We start from the raw sequence: 27,772 nt of genomic DNA, 5'->3' as shown, positions 1-27,772 counted from the left end.
GGTAGCTTTAGCAGAAAATGGAGAAAACAAACAAACAAACACGTACCTGCCCACAAAACAGGGAGTGGGGAGGGAGGAATAGAAGAGAAGAACAGCAAAGGAAAAGATAATTTTTAAAAGGAGGACATAAAATACAAGAATAGATATAAAGGAGCCATACCTACTATACAAATTACTGAAACCAAATTTCTTTGCAACATTTTGCAACATTCTTACAGGATCATCTTCCCCAACACTTTTTACTTTTTTGGAAGATTTGAGTTTGCTTCTCTGTTTTTCACTAATTGTATGTGCTTGATTACTTTTATAAACTTCAAATGCTGACTTCTGATTATCTTCATGGGAATTCATTTTATTCAAATGAGGATTCAGAGTACCCTGATATTCTTCTGGTTTTTTGTTTAAGATAATTCTTGGTTTGAAGCCATGAGTTAAAAAGTCACAAGTATCTGTGTATATAAATTGTAAAAGGTATTCAAACAAGTCAGGATGGACCTTCTCTACCACAAAGAGAGGGCATCCTACAGAATCTTCGTCTTTCCGGTAAACATCTGTAAAGTCTAAAGAAGTACCATCTGAAAGGAACAATTTCTGGAAAAAGTCAGAACGCATTGCCAAAATATATTTATGAGCAGGGAAGATTCTGTTGCCAACTTGAAATGTCACATCATGGATGCTGTCCATTTCATTTGCTTCCCTCAAGAGTTTGCCCAACTCTTCAAGAAAGGATGATGAAGACACAGCTGGAATTTCATAAAGGCTAGAAATGAAACAAAAAATCATTTTTACTTTTAAGAAAAAACTTTTAAAAAGCATCCCTAACCCGGCTGGTGTGGCTCCGTGCTTGAGCATCGACCCATGAACCAGGAGGTCACGGTTTGATTCCTGGTCAGGACACATACCCGGGTTGCCAGCTCAATCCCCAGTAGGGGGTGTCTAGGAGGCAGTGGATCAATATTCTCTCTCATCATTGATGCTTCTATCTCTCTCTCCCTCTCCCTTCCTCTCTCTGGAATCAATAAAAAAAAAAAAAAAAAAAAAATTGAAACATCCCTAGCTAATTCTCCATTTAAAGTGCAATTTCTTTTTTATTTGCTAACCTTAGAAAACTTTACATTTGGCATTTCCTAAAATATAAGAATATTGCACAGTCTTAGATATTGTATCAACCTTTAAATTTTTTCTATTCCTTTTTCTCCTAAACTAAAATAATAAGAATTAAGTTTTCCTTTGAAAGCAGTGTTTTCTCTTTCTACAAAGAAACACTAAAATATAAATTTCAAATGACTATTTCACAGAAAATTTTTAAATGATAAAAATAACTAGAAATATTCACAAAAGGATACAGTTCCTAACCTCTTCCTCCTTTATGTCCATTTATTTTACAAGTAAAGAAAAATATATAAAGAATTGAGTAAATACTTTGGGTCCCAGATCCTAGAATAGGTCAGAAACTCAAGAAAGTAAAAATAAACACACACAATTGGTCTGTAACCCTGAGTCTTTTAGTACTTTAAGAATGCTATCACACCTACCCAATCTACATTTTATCCTTCCAGGTCTGGAGGACCAACCCTTTTGGTTTGCCTGAGACAGAGGGGTCTCCTAGGAGATGAAACTTTCAGTGCTAAATACAGAAAAGGCATGGGCAAAACAGGATGGTCACCCTCCTTCTAGGACTTCTTTCCTTTTCAATACTTCATATTTACCTTAATCTGTCATCTCTCTACTAATGTGACTTAGAAGATTTGTACAGAGATTCACACTACCCTATAGGTGACTCTACACTACTTCTATTATCAATTCTCATCATATTCAAGGGTCAGAAATTGTTGCAAACTACATAACAAATATTTATATTTTTCAGGATCTGGGACCTTAGAGTACATCACAAAGTTCTAAAGATATAAATAAATTTGTGTGCCTATCTATATAATAAAAGCCTAATATGCTAAGTGTCCGACTGTTCGTTTGGCCATTCGACCAGTCACTATGACGCACACTGACCACCAGGGGTAGACACTGCGACCAGTAGGTTAGCTCGCTGCTGGGGTCCAGCTGACTGGGACTGGGCAAGACAGGCCGGACACGCCCTAGAGCCCTCCTGCGGTCCCTCTCCAGCCCTGATCGTGTACCGCTGGGGTCCCTCAGCCTGGCCTGCACCCTCTCACAATCCCGGACCGCTCGGGGGATGTTAGAGAGCCAGTTTTGGCCCGATCCCCGCAAGCCAGGCTGAGGAACACCACCAGTGCACGAATCCGTGCACTGGTCTTCTAGTATATACATAAACATATATGTATACATCTTCAATATTTTCAATAAATATCAGTTTTCAAACTAAAAGGAACATTTCATCATTACCAGTATAACAAATTCTACCTGTGAGTTATCCTGGTAGCATGATTCTATGTCTAAAGTCTCTACAAGACATGGCAACAGCTCTTCAATTAAATTTGGTCTAGGAGCTATGGAAAACAAACAAACAAAAAACTCCAGTGACTGTTCCTTCTAAAAACGAAATGTAATATATACACAAGTATACCTTGTTTTAGGATCTGACTGCAGGATTGCAAAGTTGCATCCACTTGGATCTGTGCTGACGCTAACAGCTCTGTGGGCAAATGTAAGTTTCTCAAGTCGAATTCTTTCATATACACTATTTGTATCAGAGACACAAGACACATCTGATGAGGAATTATGAAGGTTTGATAAAATCTCTGCTAAAAAGAAAAAAATTCCAATTAATTAAGGTTTTATTAAAATGATTTAGGAATAAAACAGAAAAACAATTAGAATACAAAAATATCTTTCATATGTATTAAGTCCATTTGAAAAATTACATCCTCTTTCTCTTAAACACAATTTGCACCCTATATATTGGTTGTGTTATACATGAAATTTTGGTGGGTCAATTCTCAATTATCCATGAATTTCTCCCTTTTGACAAAAATCCTCCACTTGCAACCAAAGCTATCTTTCTAAAAAGCAAATCTAGTGTTAAACAGGATTTTAAAATTCCTGTTTGCATTACAAATATATAAACTTGGCATCTTCATAATTGATTGCTCATTTGTTCCTTTCTTCCCTCCCCCTTTCTTCCACTTATTCAGCAAATATCAGAGTGATTACACTATGCTACTATACTAGTAATGCAGTGATCATGAGTCTATCCATAGTGATACAGTAGTGAACAAGGCATGTCCCTACCATCTTGAATACACTTCTAGCAGAAAAGACAAACATTAAACAATGATAACATCATTACAAGTCATACTAAGGCTATAAAAGTATGATATTTGCATTAAAAAAATGATTCTGCCTACAGTATGAAGTATATTTAAAGTATATGAAACCAAAGACAGAGATTAGTCCTGAAAAAATAAATGTTATAGAGGATGTAGAGATGAAACTGTAGAAAAGTATTAAGATTTCAGAAATATTGAGACAAAAGTGAAGAAACTTGGTGACAATTGGATACAGCAGGTAAGGGAATATGGGGTGTCAAAATAACCATTTACTTAAATTGAAACACTGAAAAGTAGATGTGGGTGTTTGAGTTCAGTTTTAGACCACTAAATATGATGTAAGTAAGACACCATTTTAAGGACTTCAACATTTATAAGTCAAACCTGAATTCTGGTTACTCTCTCAAATTCACTCTATTTCAGTCTCAGGGATTTACTAATATTCCCCCAACACACAGTTATTCCAATTTCTACATTCTCAAATAAGTATCAGTATTTGTCTCCATGACTGCAAATATTTATATACATGACTATGCCCCTACAAATTTATGAGTGTCTCAAAACAAGGACCCATCTTATATATTTTAGTATTATTAAAACCTGGCCCTATATCTGGCATATAGTAAATGTCAACAGAATTGACTAATTTATAAGGAAATGAAAACAAATAATTATCCCAAAATCATTCTTTTGTGGCTTTGTAATTTTGAAAAATATATTTATATAATTACAAATGTAATTTATACATTTTTAGCATACAATAACTGATTTGTTCATTCTACAGACAATGTCTATGTGCCAGAAAATATGCTGAATGCTAAGAATATAGAACAGACATGGTCTTTGCCATTTTATAGTCTAATAGGAGACACGTATTTAAAAAGTAATTGCAAAGATAAATACATAAAAACAAGTAAAAATAAGCTGCATGATGAAAATACAAAGGGAATATAATAAGTGAAACTGGGTAACTCAGTTTAGATTGAGGAATCAGTAAAAAATATTTTTGATGAAGTCTAAATGAAGCTGAGATGTAAAAAATTAGGAAAGGCCCTGGGACTAATCACAACTGGACAAGACTGAAACCCTCAAGGTCAGCGTGACTGGAGAGGTAAAAGGAAGAAATTCCAAGAGTCAGGGCAGGTGCCTAACAGGCCATGTGTTGGTAATGAGCAAACCATTAAAGAGTTTTTAAACACAGGCATATTAGGATCTGATCTTAAAAGCTCACTCTAGTAATCACTTGAGAATAGATAAAAGGAAACAAGAGTGGAAATAAGAAAATTATTTTTTCAGTAGTCCATGTGACTTGGGCTAGGGTGGGAGCAATGAGATATGAAGAGGTAAATAAATTCTAGTTTTTCTGGGAGAAAAAAAAAAATCAACTGATTATTAATTATGGATGAAAGAAAAAGTCACTAACCTAAGTTAAAAAAACAATGCAATTAACTGACAAGATTATAAATTTATAGTAATCAGGTAATTAAGAATGAACTATACAGCCCTGATGGAATGGCTTAGTGAATTCAGCATCAGCCCATGGACCAAGAGGTCCCAGGTTTGATATCCGGTCAGGGCACAGCTTGGGTTGCGAGCTCAATCCCCAGTGGTGAGCGTGCAGGAGGCAGCCAATCAATGTGTCTCTCTCATTGATGTTTCTATCTCGTTCTCCCTCTCCCTTCCTCTCTGAAATCAATAAAAATATATTTAAAAAAAAAAAAAAAGAATGAACTGTATAATAAAAAATTTCTACTTCCACTGGTGGCAGCTTAAAACTATCCTTTATATTAATCAAAAAATGAAAAAAAAATTTTTTAATTATTCAGCAATTGCTTTAAAAAGATGTACTTTTTAAAATTCTCAATGAACATAAAAACTTTATTTTTCCTATGATTTTTCTCTAAGTCATGTAACATACCTTTTGAAACTTTAATTTTATCCTATATAATAAAAGTCCAGTAACTGAACAGCAGAACGACCAGAACACCCGGTCAACCAGTCACTATGATGTGCACTGACCACCAGGAGGCAGACACTCAATGCAGGAGCTGCCCCTGGTGGTCAGTGCGTTCCCACAATGGGAGTGCTGCTCGGCTGACGGGGATGAGCGGTGCTCTCACAGCGGGCTGATCCCAGCAGGCCACACCCCCCACCAGTGCACAAATCCCATGCACTGGGCCTCTAGTGTGTGTGTGTGTGTGTGTGTGTGTGTGTATACACACACACACACACACACACACACACACACACTAATAAGTATGTAAAAAAACCAAAAAGCATAAGTTACTAAATTCTCATTTTGGGGAGAAAGACAGAAAAGTGAGCTTAGAAGATGGTTCACAACCATCTGGGGAGTTGTTTTTTGTTTGCTTGTTTATTTTTTAACTTTACACTTCCCTAGCCCTAAAGTAAAGTCTAGCAATTAGTAATAGTGAGCCACTATTACTGATGAGAATGTACCATGACCTCAGGGTATGCTGAGATAGATGAAAAGTTGAAAACTCCAATTTAAGTAAATCAAATTCCTTCTGCTTACCTGCACATACACAAACCAAAATCAAAAGAGAGATAAGGGTAAATCTTATGAAATTAAAGGTTACCTGAAAGGAACCTTTATGTGCCATTCACATATATGAACTGACCTTTCTTTTCAGAACTCTTTCTTTTTTCATCAAACCATTTCCCTCTAAATCCTTCTCCATCCTGGGTGACAAATAAAATTTCATTCCTATTTAAAGCAATATCAGAAATGAAGACTTGGCGTGGATAAGCCCACCGACACTGCTTCAGAGAACTGCTGACTGATCTCCAGCAAAATACCTAAAATAAACCAAATTACATCCTATATAATAAAAGGCTAAAATGCAAATTGTCCCCTCAACCGGGAGTTCAACCAGGGGGCAGGGCTGGCTGGCCAACCGCCCAAGGCCCCTCCCCCCAGCTGGCCCCGCCGATTGTCCCCCCACCCCAATTGGGGTTGGGGCCAGCCGGCCAACCTCCCATGTCCCCTCAATCAGGGCAGGCCAGCTGGACCCCACCCATGTACAAATTCATGCACCGGGCCTCTAGTTGGAATATAAAACACTATAGCATGTGATCAACCAAAAACTGAAATCAAGAGGTAATGTTTCTAAAATAAAGTTCCGAATAATATGTTTCAATGTTTCTTCTGCAGAACTTTTAATAAGTGGCAGTATGTTTCTTTGCATGAATTCAGTAATACCTGTTTCCAACTGTGGCTATACTAACCAAGACTTTGACTGGAATGTCATGTCTGAGAGAGACATGCCCAGACTCTGGATGTCACCAGAAAGCTTTAAGGAATGAAGCCAATGAGAGCACCTTGGAGAAAGCCTGGTACCTTGATTGGTCACATGGTTCATGGCAGTCTTCTCAGGTTACAAGCCCTACTCAGACTCTGGGAATACCACCTCTAGGCACCATTGCCACCTCCTTCTGTGCCCAGGCCTCATCGTCCCTCTGACAGAGAGTAAGGATCTCTTGGCTCTGAAGGAAAAACTTCGTCCCTACTCAGCACGAAATAGTTACACAAGAGACCCTGTGTCCCTTTTCTCTGAAAGTACTGAGCCAAGGTCCCTGGGAATGTGGTAGGCAGTTAGACAGATCTGAGCAGAGCAAGGACAATGGCCAACTAGGGGAGAAATGGACTAGATCCTGAGGTGTGCTTCTCACCACTCCAATTGCTCTGAAGCTGGTAGTGGAGGAATCTGTGTAGATCTGACCTTTACATTTTGCTGAGTAGTTGGGACACGTACTGATAATATACAGAACTATTCCATTCATTTTGGAAGTCATACACAGGGACCTTTATATGTTGGGACCCACTGTCTGGGAAAAGGATGCAAGGTTACTATAGTAGTTCCCTGTAGCAAATGTCTGACCGTTACTAAGTGTTCTAGTTATTGTCTTTCAGTATCTAATAACTACAATACGAATTGTTCTGATAATTTCACCTTCCCTTATAGTAATGGACATACTAAGCTGCTGGCTGGTTGCTTTCTGATATCTGGGGTAACAGCATCGGAGGGCCCTGTTCCTTAGTACGAATGACTGTCTTTATGTCTCAGAAATATCACAGGTTCTGAACCAAAAGAGACTTTCTCAAGGCCGTGGCACTGGACTGCAATGACGATCTCCACCGGTGGAGCCCTGCTGCATATATTGCTTTGATCATTTTTGTTATGCTGGTAATGGTAGGCTCCCTTAATGTAGGAAGTGACCCGGCTGGCTTGTAGCATAATAAAAACCCTGAATGTTACCTCCAGGGTTATACATGGTATAAATCAAGAGCTGAGCCAGGTCAGGGAGGCAGTTCTAGAAAATCAGGCATCAATAGATTATTTGCTGTTGCAGCATAATCATGGTTGTGAGAAATTTAAAGGAATGTACGGTTTTAATCTTTCTGACAATTCTCAGTAAATAGAAAATATATCCAAGATCCTGCATTTGGTGTATTCCATCCCTGGGTCCTGCTTTCAAGGCAGAAGCAAATGCAGTCCAGCAGGATGAGACTTTTTCATCTAATACTAATCTCATAGATATGAGATGATAGAAATAGCAGTGGGGAAATGTTAGGAGCAAAAATAGAATATTGGGGACTAGCTATGATTAGGGGAAATATTAATCATGCTGTAAACCATAATTGCCTTGTGTTGGTTAAAGTAAAGACATTCTGACCTGGCTGGGAGTTGTACGCCTTCCAGGACCTGGGAGACAACCTAGGACCTGGGAGTCAACCTTGGACCTGGAATCAACCTTGGAACCATTCTCATTCAAGAACTGCCTATTATCATGGAAAGATTAACAACCTTGTTGCCCAACAATGGATTCCCACTCCAGCCTCCTACTTTCCCATGTGATCTTTGTCCTAGTCTATATAAGCAGCTGGCTTATGGGGGTCTGCAGAGCAGATTTTTGTGGATGACCTGCTGCTCTCCCATACTGCCGGCAATACTGAAATAAACTGTCATATATGATTTAAAAAAAAAAAAGGTCAAGATGGTTTTTAAGAAATGTCTTTCAGAAAAAGTACATCAAGCAAACAGTAAGTATTAAATATCCTTCAAAGACATTTCTCTTAATTAATTTTCAGTATTGTTTGTTTTGGGCATATAGAACTGCTATAATACTAAAGAAACACAAAAATCTTACAGGTAAAACTTAGGTATCAAACTTGCTGTAGTACTATCTGTTTACAAGAAGAATGAAAAGCATCCTGTGAAAATCTAAACTTGATTCTAAAGAAAACAAAAGTATAACTAAATTATATTACTAACACAAAACTTTAGAGACAGAAATAATCATCATAGAGTTTGACATGCTTGGTTTAATGGCTTCCTAGTGGTTCTGCAAACCGTAGTATTTGTGAGAAATGGCTTAAGGGCTGCTGCTCAAGGATATTGAAAATAAAGAGATGAGATGCTGGGCTTCCCAACACAGCTTTATCCAGAACAGCTACCCTTTTATCTGCTTCATAGATTAGCATTTCAAATAAGATTTCATTTGAAATATTTTAACAGTGCTGATTTTAAAAGTGCAATCCTCTCATAACTAAGAAAGTAAAGCACAAAATGATATCTACCAAAATTACTCAAAAGTTATGCACACACAAAAAGACTATATTGATTCCTTCACAGTTTGGTTTTTAATGTAAGACTAATTGTAAGCAAGTAAATATCCAGAAGTATAAGTCATATTAATATAAATGAAACACACCCCAAAGTCAAAGTAAGTTTTTTATACTCAAAATTTTATGCAATCCCATGCCTCTGCTCCCTTCCATCTACAAATTAGAGTAGTTCCCTCTATTAAAATGATCAACTACAATAGGTTTATGCCTGTAGTGTACCTGTAGGTGAAGCCTTATGATTTTAATTCTTCAAATTCTAAAATGTCAAAATTCACAGCACTTTATAAACATCAGAAAAACATTCTAATTGTATGATTTGTTTTATAGCAAAAAGCCGAAAGCAATCTGTGTTTTTCTAGTCAGTGTAAAATTTTTTCAGTGTACTAATGTATAATATATATTTTTTAATTAACAGTTTTATTAAAGAAATATACTGGTATGTTTACAAAGGGAACTAAACTTAAAACTCTATAGTATTTACTTCAATGAAAAGAAAAAAGATTCTTTATATAGTGATCTAGAAATGCATTATCTTTTATATACGATAGTTATAATATCTGCATATATAGATTATGTATACATTTGTTTAAAACTGAATCTGTGGAAAAAAATTTCAATTATGCAACAAATTTTTAATATTGCCTGCTTTACTTTTTTTAAAGAGTAGTTACATAACATAGCTCATATCTATGTAATTCATTTACACAGTATTGATAAATGGAACATTAGGGTTTAATATTCCATTTATCAATACTGTGTACATATAAAACAACCCATCAAAATCCCTTACTTATTTCCATTTTAAGCACAGTAAATGATATGTTAAACTACAGTTCAACAAAGCAGTACTATGCAACATTAAACGTCACCTTACTTTCTTTAAAATACCAGCTCCATACTAATTAGTACTGAATGTCAAAACAAATTGAGAAACAAAGTCAATAGAAGTCATCACTATCATGGAAATACGTTTACATATTATCAGGTCCTCGACAGCTATCAACTGACATTAAGATTACTACACTTTTGCATAAATATATACTCACCCTTCCAGCTCCATCCATTGCAAGAATACAAATTTTTTCACCCTCATTTTCTTTCAAATGTTCAGGATCAACCTTGTATTCCAGACGCCCCCCAGATACAAGAACCTTTTTCAAGTTTAGCTGTCTAGGGGAAAAAAAAATCTACATTATGTTCTCTAAAATACACATGCTCAATTTTTAAGAAATTACTATTCAAATAATAACTTAGGGCGATATTGTGAAAGGGAGGGAAGATGATTTAGCCTTTGGTATTCTTAGTCCCTCTCTTTCTGTAAGTTTCCCCTATACAACAGCTGTTTTTTCCTATGGCAATCCTTTTCTCCCAAAAGCCTCTCCCCATACAGATACACACATTGAATACCTAATGCCCAGCTTGCTAATGCACACATTCATTCTAGTTTAAATAACTGATAACGCTAAAAGTTCCTAAGTGTATTTGCATTTTAACAGAAAAGAAAAATTTTAAACCTCAAAACAAAATAGAAATCCTTAGTTTCAAATATGGACAACCCTAAATAGATACAGAAACCATGAAAATTATCAATATTATTAATTTAATAACTCACCCACTAACCACACATTTCATTATGTCTGCACATGGGATATGCCTATAGTATTGTGTGAAACCTGTTATTACTCCTATGATTATCCTCCCTCTAAGATATTCTATCTGCATTTAAGATTTTTTTCATTTCAAAATTACTATGTTGTAACTATCTGCAACAAAAGAATTTTCTTAGTGAAAACTTGGCTATAATATACTTATGTAATTTAATGTCATCAGGGCAAGTTTTATAAGTGTTAACTAAAACTTAATATTCCACAAATCACCTCATACTGACAAAAAACCTAGTCAGTTCTAAGGAACATGTATGCTCACATTTTCAGGTTTCTGTAACAAATATAACCTACAATAGATAACCTTTCAATTGTTATACACAGAAGTTGTAACAAATTGATGATTGACATTTTCTGCTCATGAGTTAATTTCAGGGATGATATCTATTTATAAAGTTACCATTTTATTTATATTAGCAAAAGCACATTTCATTGTATTTCAATTTCAATGCCTGATTACTTTTTAAGTTAGATGGCTACTCTCTAGAATTCCTGCACACTACAGCTTCCACTAATTGAGCTATACTCTTCCAGGGTCAAAGATCTATTTCTCTACTTGTATTTTTTATTATTATTGTTGTTATTATTATAGCATATAAAGAAATATTATGTAAACTAATAAGATATTAGTCTGAAAGAATGTTCTCTATAAAAGTTAAATACTTAGGAATGACATGATAAATATCAGTAGCAAAAAAAAAAGCTGTTGTTATATCAGATATGGATTAATAAACTGTAAAAGATTGAAAATGTTTGAATATTATAGGATTCTGCACTTAACTTACTTCACAATTGTTTCTAAGCACTTGTTCCTTAAATCATTCAAAATGAAATCATAGATGACACATTAAACTAGTAAGTATGACTTATGCAGGAAACACAGGGAACTCTAATTGGTGGACCCATCCATACTTAAAACCTTCATGTTATGATTCTCCACTTTAACTGGCATTTTGATTGGCCAACTGCTAGTTTACTGAATGCTACTATAACATGCTTTCAGATAATAATAGGCTGGCTATACAAAGATTAAAAATATACCAGTCAGGTAAAAACACTTGGACTGGGTCCATGATATATGATTAACATCTTTTTAAAATAAATAAGTGCACAATATAAACAAGACTACACATGAACCAATGATGATTGTATCACAAACCAAGAATTATGTTTCTTTCAGAGAAATACACATACTTGGAAGCCATCTTCTTGCACTGATAGTCTGTAAGTAAATAAATATCTCCCCTTGTAGTAACACAGACTGTGGCCCCATCACTTGCAGCAACCAAAGACAGAGTGATGTCCTTATGATGAAGGGCAGAGACTTGACGAGGAGCAGTTACACACTTCTCTCCATTGGGATCTAGCAAATAACCTAAAAAGTTACACAAACATACAAGTCACAAAATATCCATTTTAAGAATCCAATTTACTTTTCAGATAGTGTCATCAAAGATTTCTTACCCAGTTGTCCACCATTTAGTCCCATAGTGTAAACAGCTTCTTTAGTCCATAGCACTGTATGAAACCTGCCTGCTGCTACTCCAATGATTGTCCTTCCTTTCAGATATTTTGCCTGCATCTATTACAAAAGACAAATAAGACTGCAGTTTACTATACATCTATTAACTAGTACAATTTTGCAAAGATCTAGTAAAACAGAGCAAATATATGGCATATGTGCTACCAGTGCTCCCTCAAGTGCTCGTGGCAATTGTCCCTAACAAATGTTAGCACTAACACCCCAACTCTTCTCAGAATGTAAGACATTCTGATGCAGCCACTTTATGTCAGCAGTTTTAATATATAAAAAGCAATATACAAAACAGGCATATTCATTCTTGCTAGAAAATATGGTGCTTTTAAATTTGATATATCCAGGGTCTCTCATCCATGGCACTAATAACATTTTGGGCCAGATGATTCTTTGCTGTTGGAGACTGTCTTAGGCATTGTAGAAGATTTGGCAGCATCCCTAGACTCTAAGGCATTCCTAGATGCCAGTAGCACCACTCCCATTCCTGCCCCCAGTTGTAACTGAAAATGTCCCCCAAATAGCTCCTGGGGAACAAAACTGCCCCCACTTGAGAATACTCAGATATGGTCCTATCAACCTAGAGCTCCGACAATGAGAATACAAATGGAAGTGTCTACCATTCCTAAAGAAGTCTTACAAAATGATTAAATATCCACAGATTGCAGTGGGAAGAATACGATCTTTTAAAAAGTACCACACATTAGATGTGCCTGCCGGGTGGCTCCGTTGGTTGGAGTGCTGTCCAGTGCACCAAAGGGTTGCATGTTCAATTCCTGGTCAAAGCACTAGGTTGTGGGTTTGATCCCTGGTCGGGGTGCGTACAGGAGGCAACCGATCCATGATTCTCTTGCTTCAATGCCTGCCTCTCTTTCTCTCTTACTCTCTCTAATATATCCTCGGGTGAGGATTGGGAAAAAAAAAGAAGTACCACAGATTGAAAACTACCTCCAATTATTTTGGGTTAATTCTTATTGATTCATTAATCATCCCAAATGGGAAATCATTGGATTTAAAGCTTATTACAAACGTGTATCTAATAATAACTTTAATTCCAGAGGATTAAATCCAGTGAAGAGATTTGACATTTGAAATATATAATATTGTGAGTTGAAAACACATTTATTATGGGTGATGATTCCAGTAACATTAATTTAGAACATCAGTCCCACTTCTGTGTACTAGGTCCCTGAGTTGAGGAAAGAGTACTTTCTGGTGGTAGCTGTACAAATTGGAGGGGGAAAGTAGAACAAAGAACAGTGGCGTTTTTATCTATATTCCATCACATCAGCTTGCCAGGTGTGATTTCTGGGCAGAGGTAGATTTATCATGAAGCCAATATGCTTAGGCTTCTAGGTGCCTCACTTGCATAGCCCATTTTGTATTTATAAACTTGGTGTTTTTATTATTTAAATTGTTTTTTGTTATTGTTGTTAATCCTCACCTGAGGATTATTTTTTCCATTGATTTTTAAAAAGAGTAGGAGAGGGGGAGGGGGAGGAAAAAAGGGAGGGAGAGGGAGAGGGAGGGAGGAACATCAATGTAGGAGACACATCGATTGGTTGCCTCCCGCACAAACCCCAACCGGGACCAGGTACTCTCGACTGGGAATGGAACCAGGGACACTTTCAGTGTGTGGGCTGATGCTCTAACAGAGGCCAGGGCTATTTGTTTGTTTGTTTTTATAAGGAGGGCCTTAAACCCCCAAAATCTGGGTCCCCCTTGGTTTATGAATACTTAGAAGTTTAAGGCAGTTTGGTGCCCAATTTACCAAGTGCTTTCTTTCTTACTCCAAAAAAAATGTTAATTTGTACCATGTTTAATTTCTCCTGTGAAAAATATATATCACTGAATATACACTGAGTGACCAGATTATTATGACCACCTGATGTTTGTAGGCAAATTAGCTATAATTTCGCGCTGAAGTTGCTAGAGGGCCAGACCATTATAAATAGGGAAGCAGGTTGTTTACCACGACAGTAGAAGTGATTTTTTTCTGAAGATATGGGTAAACAATGTGATTTAACAGCCTTTGAACATGGGATATATTTGAACGTGAGTGGCCAGATTAGTATGACCACCCCATCAGTACTTCGTTGGGCCACCACCTTTTGCCTTCAATACTTCGGCGATTTTCCTTGGCATTGACTCCACGAGATGTTGAAAGGTGATGCGAGGAATCTGACACCATGCCTGATGAATAGCACTGTCCAGTTCTGTGAGATTTGATGGTTGTGGAACCAGCTGCCTGATGGCTCTTCTAACTTCGTCCCACAAATGCTCAATTGGATTGAGATCTGGTGATTGTGGAGGCTACCTAAGCAAGGTAAAGTCTCCCTCATGTTCTTGAAACCACTCCTGCACAATACGAGCAGCGTGGCATGGCACATTGTCTTATTGGAAGAAGCCATCTCCATTGGGATAAGCCATCAACATGATAGAATGAAGTTGATCAGCAACGATACTTAGGTATGTTGTGATATTCAGACGTTGTTCCACACGAATTAAAGGGCCCAAATCATGCCAGGAAAACATGCCCCAAACCATAACACTGCCCCACCGGCTTGAAGGGTTGTACTCATGCATGTGGGGTGCATGCTTTCATGCTGTTTCCGCCAAATTCTCACTCTGCCATCTGTATGATGCAACTGGAAACGTGATTCATCGGACCACATGACTTTTTTCCAATGCTCGACTGTCCAATCCTTGTGTTCCTGTGCGAATTGGAGATGTTTTATCTTGGTAACTGCAGGCAGCAAAGGTGTTCGAACAGGCCTTCGGCTTCCATATCCCATGCGATGCAGTGTATGGCTAATTTGCCTACAAACATCAGGTGGTCATAATAACCTGGCCACTCACGTTCAAATATATCCCATGTTCAAAGGTTGTTAAATCGCATTGTTTAGCCATATCTTCAGAAAAAAATCACTTCTACTGTCGTGGTAAACAACTTGCTTCCCTATTTATAATGGTCTGGCCCTCTAGCAACTTCAGCGTGAAAATTATAGCTAATTTGCCTACAAATGTCAGGTGGTCATAATAATCTGGCCACTCAGTGTAAGTAAAGTAAGTTGCTCTGTCAATACCTTCCATCCTTTTGTCCATACAGGTTTTATAGCAAATAGCCACCTTATTGTTTAAAAAAAGAGAAGTTTACCTGTCTGGGTACATTACAACTGGAAGGTGGAGGAATAATTCCTAATTGATGAAAAGTATTTCGACCAAATGTATAAATACATCCATCTTCAGTTAATACAATAGTATGATCCTCAGCAGCTGCCACTTGGGAACAATTATGACCACTCAGCCCTTCCACAAGCCTAGGGACCTACAAAATAAAATTAACTTTAGTTTAATAAGCATTTATATAGATATACAAATAGAATGTGATAATACTATGTCTAGTAAAATGACATGACTGGTACATTGCTCTATCATGATAAATTCTACAATTCAGCAAGGAATTATTAGTAAAACACAAAACCCCTAGTAAGACACTTAAACAAAATAATTTAACGCAAAAAATAATTTTTGAGCGCTTAGTATACACCAAGTACAAATTTGTTTGGTATAAAGGGAGCTCTTCAGCCAAAGAACTCATTGGTATATTGAAAAAATAAATATACAGGAAACAATGCATCCCTTCCATGAGACATTTGCTAGCTATTTGAAAATCAAATCTCAACTTCTCAGTAGTTCATTTTCTTCACCTGAACACAAAATTGTAATAGCATTTTATTTATTAATTTTTATTGACTTAAGAGAAGGGAGAGAGAGATAGAAACATCAATGATGAGAGAGAATCATTGATCGGCTGCCTCCTGCACTTCCCCCACTAGGGATTACCCCGAAACCAGGGCATGTGTCCTGACTGGGAATTGAACTATGACCTTCTAGTTCATAGGTCACGTTCAACCATCCCAACTGGGCCATAATAGTATTTTAGATGATAACTGGATTGGTCTTAGAAGTAGATAAGTTGTTAAGTATATAACACTACAGTCTCTGGCACAGAATAAGCAACCAATAAATGATTGCTATTATTACTATTGTCATTGTATATAAAATGAGGATAATAATGCCTATAACTCACAGGGCTGTTAAGGCTTTATGACAATTCCTTAACAGAATAAACTATATAATAAACTCCCCCCAAAAAAGGAAGCTACACTCTAGCCGTTTTGGCTCAGTGGTTGGAATGTCAGCTTGCAGACTGAAGGTTTCAATTCCAGTGAAGGGCACATACCGAGGTTGCAGGCTTGATCCCCGGCCCCAGTTATGGTGCATGGGGGAGGCAACCTATTGATGTATCTCTCTCACACTGATGTTTCTCTCTGTCTCTCCCCCTTCCACTCTCTCTAAAAATAAATGGGGGGGTGGGGGGGGAGCTATGATAATAACTCTCTCTCCTTTTAAAAAAAATATATTTTTATTAATTTCAGAGAGGAAGGGAGATGGAAAGTTAGAAACATTAATGATAAGAATCATTGATCAGCTGCCTCTTGCATGCCCCTCCCAGCCCCCACTGGGGATCAAACCCAAAACCCAGGCATGTGCCCTTGACCAGAATCGAACCTGAGGCCTTTCAGTCCTCAGGCCATCGCTCTATCCACTGAGCCAAAATGGCTAGGGCTCTCTCTCCTTTTTAAAGTACCCTTTAATCGACAGTAAACATACCAGTAGTCCCTTCCCAATATTTGCTATAAAAAGAAAATTTTTCCTTGATGCTTCACAATTTTGCATCATATCTAATTTGAACATGATATACTAGAAAAATCATCGATTGTTAAAAATCTATTACAAACTGGGGCCTGGCCGGTGTGGCTCAGTGGCTGAGTGTCAACCTATGAAACAGGTTCAATTCCTGTTCAGGGCACATGCCTGGGTTGCAGGCTCAATTCCCAATGGGGAACGTGCAGGAGGCAGACGATCAATGATTCTCTCTCATCCTTGATATTTCTATCTCTCTCCCTCTACCTTCCTCTCTGAAATCAATAAAAATATATTTTTTAAAAATCTATTACTAATTGGTACATTATTTTCTCCTTATACTGGTATTTGGCTAAAAAATTTTTTTGGTTAATGCAAGCTTTCAGTTTATCAAAATTTTACTAAAGTTACCTAAATATATCAATTACCAAGCATGTCTGTTCATCTCCATGGCCTAATCGTCCTCCAGGACCATGACCACAGGTATAGACCTGCCCCTTCTGAGACAGAAATACTGAGTGAAATTTACAAAGCACCACCTGTGGGACAACAAGAGGATATTATTAAAATTCTCCAAATAAAACATCCTTAATTTTATTTAAAATTAATAATAGATTATTGCTAACTGTTTAAGCTGGACGATGGGTACATTGGTATTCAGAGTATTCTCTCTACTTTGTACATGTTTCAAGTTTTCTGTAATAAAAATTACAAATATACATATTTTATTTTAAAACTATGTCTAAAAAAAGACATATAAAAAAAAAGAACAAAGAAGAAATTAGCACGGGTTACCCATAGAAGAGACTAAACAAAGAAAAATGCAAATCTTAAGTCTTCAACTACAAAAAGTAGTAGCCAGTTGTTTCCCAAACAGCAAGAACTGAGCAGAGTGCAATATGAAGCATAAAGATCATCAAATAGTGATATATGTTATTAAATTATGGAAATGTTTTAAGGTAAAAGTATTTCTTAAAACATCAGCTATACATGGGGAATGTGGGGTAGACAGTATGTCCTTTTTATTTCTCTAATTTTGTCTAATATATCTTTAATAGGACACTTACATATCAACACATTCTTACCAGAAGACAAGAGTACTGAAATGGTTGAACTGCATCAGCAGAAGGCAATAACTAGAAACCAATAGAAGTTTCAAATATGCATGTACTTACATACATAACCCCCAGGCCACACTGATATTTTCAGTGCATCTAATGTGCAGCATACTTATTTTATGTTAATACCACTTAATAATCTTTTTTCTTATTTTTAAAAATTATTTGCATTTATATTTTTTAATTGATTTTAGAGAGAGAAAGGGAGAGTGAGAGATATAAACACACACACAAAGTGGTAAGAGAAAGATGAATATGTTAACAGTAGTAAAATCCATGGAAGTGAAAGATAAGATCCAGCATAATGATAAAAGACTCAAGATAAAATCTTTACAATTATATCAATTAATTTTGTAATTACTTATATTTAAGAACTCAGGTTCACTTATCTAAAACTAGTAATACTGAGCTTCAACAATGAATTCACTTGAGAAACAACTTGAAAAATTCTAATTTTATGTTACACAGAAACAAAAGCTACAAAATCAACAGAAGCTCTACCTTTTTAAAATTAAATTAATATCTGTATAGTGCCTTCGAATTTCTAACAGTGCTCGAAAAAGATCTCAGTTTTACACTATTTTACACAGTATAGATATGATTAAGGCTAACAAAATCTAAAATAAATTAGTAAATTTGTTGATTGATTCCTTCATTCAAATAGATTATCACACCTTCAACAAAGTTAACATAAGTTAAATGAAAAGATGAGCTATCAAATACAAAGTACTTTTTAATTCTAAAAGTACTTAGATTGTACTTCAAAATACCTGTTTAATATAAACCCCGCTCCTGGAGAACAGATCCACCAACTCTGGATGATGTTTGCTATTCTGGCTTCCGTGACCCAGGGTGAAATTTGTATTATCTCCCCAAGTGTAGACATCTGTAGGATCTAAAAAGAAAATTAATTTTATACTTTTATATTTTAAAACAAATATTAGTGTAGTTAAATTATAGATATATTCCACTAATCATTTTACCTCTCACACAACTCTTTACAGAAATTTAACCACCATATTTAAAAAGATGTTGCCAACATTCTCTTTCAAATTATGAATCTACTAATATATTATATAATTCTAAGAACAGAAATCAGAAAATCCAAATCAGCATAGGCCTGCCTCAATGTAAGCAATCTAATATTTGTTCTTTGTTTCTAAAGTTTAACTAAAGTTTAAAGTTTAACTGCCAAATGAGTAAAACAGCACCTGCCATAACCACTTAGTCTCCATGAAAATAATACTTAAAACATAAAATGTTAACACACATATATATAAAGGTACTAAATAAAGCAAATGTGATATTAATTACTATTCCTACAGAAACATTAACTTTCTTTTTTTAAATATATTTTTATTAACTTCAGAGGGGAAGGGTGAAGGAGGGAGAGAAACATCAATGAGAGAGAATCATTGATTGGCTGCCTCCTACACGCCCCCTACTAAGGATCTAGCTTGCAAACAGGACTTGTTCCCTGATCAAATCATGACCTCCTGGTTCAGCCACTGAGCCATGCCCAGCCAGGCTATAAATATTAACTTTCAATAGCTTGCTCCTTATTGATGTAAATAAAACTACAGTAGGTCCTCGGGTTACCTCGGAGATCCGTTACTACTGCACAACATAACGCGATTTTTTCACCATAAGTGGGAACCCATCACGTGGAGCACATACACAGCAGTAATGAAGTGAAACAGTAAAAAAAAATGAAAAGAAAGATAACAATTCCCGACCTTTACTTGTGGTAAATAAATAATTAAAAAACATAAAGCACATATGTACATACGTCAAAATGACGGAACTTTTTTTTTTTTTAATAAATAAATGGGAGATGGCGACAACCATGAAAAGACATACGTCGAGTCCGACGTAACCCGAGTACTGTCTGTATTGATTAAGGTACCCATTAAACTAGGATAAAACTTAATCATAGCTAAGTTTATGATATGAATCTTCACTTTTATTTTAGAAGGCTCATATAATTCCTTTATAATATAGTATCCAAGGTAGAAATAAAATGAAGAATGAGTCCTTTCTTAGCTTGATTACTAGTTAAATGAAAATTATAGAGTGCCCCATTAAAATCTTTTTTTTTCAGCCAATTTCTACTTCCAGAGCTCAAAGGGCAAATTGGAGGGATAAGTAGAATTAGAAGAATGTGTAGGTGGACAAATCATTTCCTATTTCCCTCTACCTTAAATGTTGATGCTATTTTCTAGATGCACACTAATGACTTTACAGTAGCTAAAATTCTAAATGCCTTTCCTCTTGTAGGCTGTTTTTACTTGTATAGACATAAAATAGATTAAAATTGAAAAATGCAAAATAGAAGTGTTCTGGAGAACCAAAATTATCAATCCACATTTACCAAAGTAGAAGTTCTTTGCAGAGATATAAACACAAATTTCCTCAGATATTTAACAAGAAAAAAATGTCATTAAAGTTTTCTAAGCTGCACCTTAATGGAATATATATGTGTGGAATTTTCTTACCAGTATTTCTGAATACTACATGATTTGGTCTATCCTTCATTACAAGATCCAAAGCTGACAAGCCTTCTTTATCTTGGGTATACAGACTAACACCATGCTAAAAAAAAAAAAAAAAAAGAGAGAAAAGAAAAAAATATGTGTTTGTGTATATATATATATTTAGATATATATACACACACACACACACACATATTTGTATGCATGTATTTTTAACCATTTACCTATAATCATTAATTTTATTCTTATCAAAAATACAGATTAGGCTCATAAAAACATTTAAAAAATAAACATTGAATAACAAGGATCTCCTATGACCAAACACATTATTTTTCTCACATAGAGAACTAAAAGAAATCAAATATCCAATTCTTGTGGACTAAGGAACGACAGAAAATATGAAGAAATAAGTAACATTTCAAATCAAAATGAGCCCTGGCCAGTGTGACTTGCTGGTTAGAGTGTTAGCCCATGGACTGAAGGGTCCCACGTTCAATGCAGGTCAAGGGCACATACCTCAGTTGCAGGCTCATCTCTGGCCCAGTTGGGGCGTAAGTGGGAGGCAACCAATCAGTATGTCTTTCTCACGTCGATGTTTCTCTCTGTCTCTCCCCCTCCCTTCTACTCTCTCTAAAAGTCAATGGAAAAAATATCCTCAGGTGAGAATTTAAAAAAAAAAGATATCAAGGCAATGGCAGAAAAATATTTATAGGATTTTCTGTACATAAACATAATGTGATCAACTATGTTCCATATTTTTTTGCCTTGAATAATATTGTATCTATTATTGACATTGAGACAATTATATTCTTGTATTTCTATTTTTGTGATGTGTTTTCATGTTTTTCCTTAAATTTGTAGCATTGTTTAATTTTGGTTTCGTGTGTGTGTGTTTAAGGGTGAATTTAAAGTAATCTATATAGTTTTATATCTCTACAATTAAAATTCAAACATGAAATAGAACACCCTTTTCCTATCACCACACTTTCTGTCTTTTAAATCATAATGAGGGTAAGGGGTGATAGAGAGCTATGTTCAAATCATATTACTGTTACTTCATTACAGTTTCTTAAATGTAAAATGTATGCCCAGCCGGTGTGGCTCAGTGGTTGAGCATTGACCTATGAACCAGGAAGTCAGGGTTTGATTCCTTGTTAGGGCATAAGCACGGTTTTCAGGCTCAATCCCCAGTAGGGGGCATGCAGGAGTCAGCCAATCAATTTATCTCATTGATATTTATTTCTATCTCCCTCTCCCTTCTTCTCTGACATCAATAAAAATATGTTTTAAATAAATAAATAAATAAATAAAATATAAAATGTACTCCTTTTCAAAAATAACTTCTGCCCGGCCTGTGTAACTCAGTGGTTGAGTGTCAACCTATTAACTAGGAGGTCACAGTTGATTCCCAGTCAGGGCACATAGGCAGGTTGTGGCTTGATCCCCGGTAGGGGGCGTGCAGGAGACAACAAATCAATGATTTTTCCTCATCATTGTTTCCATCTCCCTCTCCCTTTCTCTCTGATCACTAAAAATATATAGTTTTAAAAAATTAAAGAATAACTTCTAATATTTTTTGGTATTTTTATAAGACATTAAACCAGTGGTTCTCAACCTTCTGACCCTTTAAATACAGTTCTTCATGTTGTGACCCAACCATAAAATTATTTTCATTGCTACTTCATAACTGTAATGTTGCTACTGTTAGGAATCATAAAGTAAATATCTGATATGCAGGATGGTCTTAGGCGACCCCTGTGAAAGGGTTGTTCGACCGCCAAAGGGGTTTCAACCCACAGGTTGAGAACTGCTGCATTAAGCAATTACTAACACCTCTATTTTAACTGGTGCGAATCATCACTGCGTGTCCACACACAGAGTTTGTCTGGATAGTTATAGGCTGAGATGAACCATGAAGTTTTTAAACTCTGTAACGTGTTGGCATGCTTGGTTTTGGGTTACTCAGGAAAGAGAAATCCCCTATTACCTCGTAACAATGGATTCTATAAACTAAAATCAATTATAACCATCTGGAACTTTATTATGTTCCAGATGGTTGTTATACCTGATTTCACAAGGACTGTCAATGAACAAAAAACATTCAAGTTAGTGAGAAAATAAGTAAAACAAAAATCAGAAGTGATCCAAGATCATAACAAATTTAAAACTATGTTGCTTACTGCTTTCAAAAAAATTAGACACAATAAATCCATATGGGAACTAAGCTTGGCCTTTTTCAGAGTATGGCAGGTAGATTCTAGGGCAGAGTGTTGCAAGCTATGAATGACAAATGGGATCCCAGAGACTTAGATGCCTGGAGAGTTTATTTTGAAAGTTTTGTCAATTTGTTCTAAACTTTACTTATACCAACTGAACACTAGTAAGACTACATATACTGCGTTACCCTAAGTAGCCCAACCTACATAAAGGACTAGGGACATTTTTTTGGCTTTAGAAATGGTGGGCTCTGAAACTTTAACATGCTTATCTTAAATTCTAAAAGTAGCAGGACGACCAGTGTGTACTCTATCCCATTTCTTCAAAAATCAACTCTTGCCCTGGCCAGTGTGGCTCAGTTGGTTGGAGCTTCATCTCCTGCACCAAAAGGTAGCGGGTTCAATTCCTGGTCAGGATGCATATAGGAGGCCACCAATCAATGTTTCTTTCTCACATCGAAGTTTCTCTCTTTATCACCAGCCCCACCCCCCCCCCCCTTTCTAAAATCAATAAAAACACACCTTCTGGTAAGGATTAAAAAACAACTCTTTAAAGAGCCCCAAAACAGTAGATAAATCCATTAGCATAATAAAAAGCATCTAAGTATATACCAGGTTTATAAGCCTGAGCATTTCATGCCAATGCCCTAAAGGAGCAAATGGACTTTAGATACATCTATTCCACTAGTAACACTACTGGAAATGGTTTGTTTTTACTGTCTTCCCCAAAGCAAAGCATAAGCTAGACTGGCACACAGGTAATTTCCTTGGGAAGACATCCTAGAAAGCAGTACCGAGACCAGGAGAGTAAATCAAGGACAGAAGATGAAAAAACAATACAAGGATGTGTTACCGAATAGGCCACTGTTAAGGAGGCTAGTGCATGATCCTACCAGGACCTTATAAAATATACCACAGAATAACTGTCCTATCAAGGAACAAAAGGAGGAAGGAAGTATTTACCACTGGTTCCCAGGTTCCCATTCTTCATTAATGGAGAGCTGCTCTTACAGGGATTTTAACTCACTCAAACTTTTACCTGGTCATGCATTTGCAAAGCCCTGGGCATAAAATCAGAGGCATGCAATACATGCCAGAAACGAAATGCAGATTACACCTACACAAAGCTGCTAGAAGCCTGTGCACAACTGGTCACCATGGCTGTGGCTGGAATAAGAGAGGCCAAGATGACATGAATTGTTTTCAGCAGAAGTGCCAGATTTATTAATATTTCCAAACTGCTTATGAGCTAAGTTGAATTACTTTAATATGGCTATCTGGCTACTGCTGCCCATATATTACCAAAAAAGTTAGGATTAAAAAGAATATCTTGAAACTAAATAATTTCTAATGGGATAGAATAGGGATGTATTCTACTCTCCTTCTTTCAAGAAAAACATAATAGTTTTAAATAAACAAATTACACTTACCTTCAACAGAGACCAAACACAGTCAATATGTCCATAAAAGATGCTTCTGTGCAACGCTGTCCATCCTGACTCCTTGTCTTTGACCAATGGATCCACTCCTTTCTCAATAAGCCATTCTAATACTCCTTTCTTCCCACAGGAGGAAACAAGGTGGAGGGCATTTCTGCCAAAGTCATCCTTGATAGTCGCAGCGTTATAACAATGACTGGAGAGAAAGGCCTTAATCTGGTTTTCACTCCCTTTGGTTACCACAGAAAGGACATCGAAAGCATGCTTCAGGGATCGACACTTTAATGTGCAGTCAGGGATGGAAGAATTCATCCTAATTGTTTTTATACTGCTATTTCTTTAGATAAAACTAATTTTTTAAAATGAAAAACAGGGCACAAAGGTGCTACTCAGAAAAATTTATAGAGAATGGCCTGCTTAGGATTATAATTTAAACCCTAATGGCAACAATATAAAACTATAAATCTTTGTACAATTGGTTTTGGCACTTAATCAAAAAATTATAAATAGCGCTATAAAATTTATATTAAATACAAGTTCGTTTTTTTAAAAGTAAGTTTCCACAGTTTATATATTATTCCTGGAGTCAAGCACCAAGGGGGAGTGAGGAGGGGGACTCCCCCTCCACACTGTCTGATTCTTTTAAATATCCATAATTGCAAGGGTGACCTGTAAGAGAAGGGAGAAGGAAGAGAAAGTGAACATACAAAATCTCTCACTCTCCTCAAGTATTTTACAATACATCTACCATCATATTTAAGTGCCTTTAATTACTTTTTTCTTAAAGTCTAACAATTTTCACCTTCACATCTATAGTATTCTATACCTACTTCAGTCATCCTCACCTTCTTTTTTCCAGTCTAGTCCTTCTTTTTTCCAATTAAGGCTAACCTCTAGTCCACACTCTGGAGTTCACCTTTTGCCTTACGAAACTGTCATTCCTTCACTCCTATATTTTTACACTATTCTGGCGATGTCTCCACAAGCTATAAACGCACTTCTATCTACCACCTTTATAGGAATCTCATCCCAAACCTTTTCCCCTTAAAACTGAAAAACTACCACCACCACAATAACCAACACTCTCATCATTTAGTTTCTAAAGTCCCAGGCACTATGCTAATGAACGTTTTCTCTACTAAGTTCTTCAACACAGGAGATAATAATTACAGAATAGGTATCAAAACAACTAGAGAGCTATATGGAAAAAAATAATTTTAAATATTTACTTTGTACCTTAAACTAATATAAATTCTAGATGGCTCAAAGACAAACATAATAATGACATAAAAGAACTAGATGGAAATAGAGAAGACTTTTTTATAATCTCAAAGTAAAAAATGACTTTCTAAGTATGATCCAAAGTAAAATCTCACACATTTCTCAGCAATATTTTTTCTGATATATCTCCTCCAGCAAGAGAAACAAAAGAAAAAAATAAACAAATGGGACTTCATCAAACTAAATGAAACCATCAAAATATGAAAAGACAGCCCACTAAATGGGAGAACGTATTCGCCAATGATACATCTGATAAGGGGTTAATATCCAAAATTTATAAAGAACTTATACAACTCAACACTAAAAAAATAAACAATCCAATTAAAAAATGGGCAAAGGATCTGAATAGTTACTTCTTCATACGGCCAAGAGACATATGAAATGATGCTCAACCTCACTAGTCATCAGAGAAATGCAAATTAAAACCATAATGAGATTATCACTTCAAACCTGTCAGAATTGCTATCATCAATAAATCAACAAAAACAAGTATTGGTGAGGATGTGGAGAAAAGGGAACCCTGGTACACTGTTGGTGGGAATGCAGACTGGTAAAGCCACTGTGGAAAGCAGTATGGAGTTACCTCAAACAATTCAAATTGAACTGCCTTATGACCCAACAATTCCATGTCTAGGAATTTATCTGAGGAAACCCCAAACACTAATTCAAAAGAATATATGTACCCCTATGTTCATTGCAGCATTATTTATAATAGCCAAGATTTGGAAGCAGCCCAAGTGTTCATTAGTAGATGAGTGGCTAAAACAGCTATTGGTACATTTACACAATGGGACTACTACTCCGCTGTAAAAGGGAAGAAAATTTTACCCTTTATGACAGCATGGATGGACCTAGAGAACACTATGCCAAGTGAAATAAGCCTGTCAGAAAAAAACAAGTACCATATGATTTCACTCATATTTGGAATTTAATGAACTGAACTAACAAGTAAAATAGAGACAGACTCATAGATAGAGAGCAGGCAGACAGCTCTGATGGAGGGGGGGAGGGATTGAGCAAAAAAGGAAAAAAAGGAGAACTCATGGATAACAGTGTGGTGATTTGGGGTGGGGGAGGATGGGTGGAGGTGGAGGAGGGTGTAAGGGGGATAAATAGTGATGGGGAAAAAATAAAAGTTATAAACAAAAAATTAATAAATGCAATCAGTTTAAAACCTACAGGAAAAACATTTTAAAGACAAAAAAAGGAGGAAAATCTTCCTTTATAGTCTCTACAAATCATTAGGAAACCAGCAGAATAAAAGTCAAAAAACATGACCACATTTCTCTAAAAAGAGAAAATTTAAATGGATTTTTAAAAAGAAAAGAGGATCCTGACCTGTGTTGTTCAGTAATTAGAGCGTCAGCCCATGTACTGAAGGGTCTAGGGCAGGGGTGGGCAACCCCTGGCACGCGTGCCAAACATGGCACGCCAGTAACTTTTGCTGGCACACGAAACCCTCTCTTATAATCTTCCATTTACAATTTTTTTCTGAATATTGACTTTTTTATTTTTCAGATAAATTCAGTGTAGGTGCATCTTAGATAAATAAATAATCCTATCTAATAATAGACAAACATGGTAATTGACCGTACCTTCGCTACACCCCCATTGGCTAATCAGCATGATATGTAAATTAACTGCCAACAAAGATGGCGGCTAATTTGCATACTGCAGGCAGGGTGGGACAGCACCATCCCGCCTGCCCTGCCGCCATCTGGGCCTGCTATCTGTGACCCAGGGCGGTGGGTGTCCATGTGCAATCCGACCCGGGGCAGCTGGGTGGTGCAGCAGCGATCGCCAGCCCACCCGGAACGTCCCGTGTGCTACCCGACCTGGGGCGGCGCCCCAACCCCCTGATTGGCCCGGCCGTGTGCCCGACCCGGGGAGGCGGGGCAGGCACCGAGGGATCGGGCCTGCCATCTGCCACCCGGGGAGCGGGCCTAAGCCAGCAGGTGGTTATCTCCCGAGGTGTCCCAGACTTTGAGAAGGCACAAGTGGGGCTGAGGAACACCCCCCCACCTCCCTCTTCCCCACCAGTGCACATATTTTTGTGCATCGGGCCTCCAGTTTTACATAACAAGTTATCTTAAAGACCATAGACATCGATTGACAAAACAGGGGAAGAGCAATTTCTATGCCTCTGCCTTAACTCTCCCTGCCTTCCTAGATCCGACCAGTGTTTTGGTTTCATCCACATACGCTTGTGAATCTTCGTTCTCAGTGATGAATTTTGTTAAGTCTCGTAATAGGAGTAGCCTGACGGATGAAAGTAGTAGCTCGTGCATATCTCTGAAGGTCACTAAATATAAACCTGATGTAAAATTTCTGTCATCAATGATGCAGCAGCAAAAGTCCCACTGATAATACCAAACGGAGTCATAAAGTTTTCTATCGGACTATCAGTGTACATGTATATATTA

At 36.7% G+C, this 27,772-nt stretch overlaps 1 protein-coding gene across 4 annotated transcripts in view; it reads right to left on the bottom strand.

The window, feature by feature from the left end:
- Nucleotides 1-27,772, bottom strand: part of IBTK (inhibitor of Bruton tyrosine kinase) — an 86,972-nt gene that overhangs the window by 47,034 nt on the left and 12,166 nt on the right. For 2 of the 4 annotated variants that reach the window (XM_070418182.1, XM_070418185.1), the window contains exons 2-12: nucleotides 24,060-24,737; nucleotides 20,417-20,513; nucleotides 18,692-18,816; nucleotides 17,232-17,342; nucleotides 15,251-15,421; nucleotides 12,024-12,141; nucleotides 11,754-11,934; nucleotides 9,942-10,065; nucleotides 5,888-6,065; nucleotides 2,543-2,720; nucleotides 161-760 (exon numbers count right to left, since the gene is read on the bottom strand). In XM_070418182.1, coding sequence (XP_070274283.1) covers nucleotides 161-760; nucleotides 2,543-2,720; nucleotides 5,888-6,065; nucleotides 9,942-10,065; nucleotides 11,754-11,934; nucleotides 12,024-12,141; nucleotides 15,251-15,421; nucleotides 17,232-17,342; nucleotides 18,692-18,816; nucleotides 20,417-20,513; nucleotides 24,060-24,380 — 2,204 coding nt within the window. In that variant the 5' untranslated portion in view covers nucleotides 24,381-24,737. The remainder of the gene's footprint in view (nucleotides 1-160; nucleotides 761-2,542; nucleotides 2,721-5,887; nucleotides 6,066-9,941; nucleotides 10,066-11,753; nucleotides 11,935-12,023; nucleotides 12,142-15,250; nucleotides 15,422-17,231; nucleotides 17,343-18,691; nucleotides 18,817-20,416; nucleotides 20,514-24,059; nucleotides 24,738-27,772) is intronic. The other 2 variants (XM_070418184.1, XM_070418186.1) reach the window with 1 other exon arrangement.

Source organism: Myotis yumanensis, unplaced genomic scaffold (assembly GCF_028538775.1).
Source record: "Myotis yumanensis isolate MYYU_CA2020_CCGP unplaced genomic scaffold, mMyoYum1.0.hap1 SCAF_6, whole genome shotgun sequence".
Taxonomy (NCBI): Eukaryota; Metazoa; Chordata; class Mammalia; order Chiroptera; family Vespertilionidae; genus Myotis; species Myotis yumanensis.
Note: the sequence above shows the minus strand (reverse complement) of the source record. Positions and strands in the feature narration are given on the sequence as shown.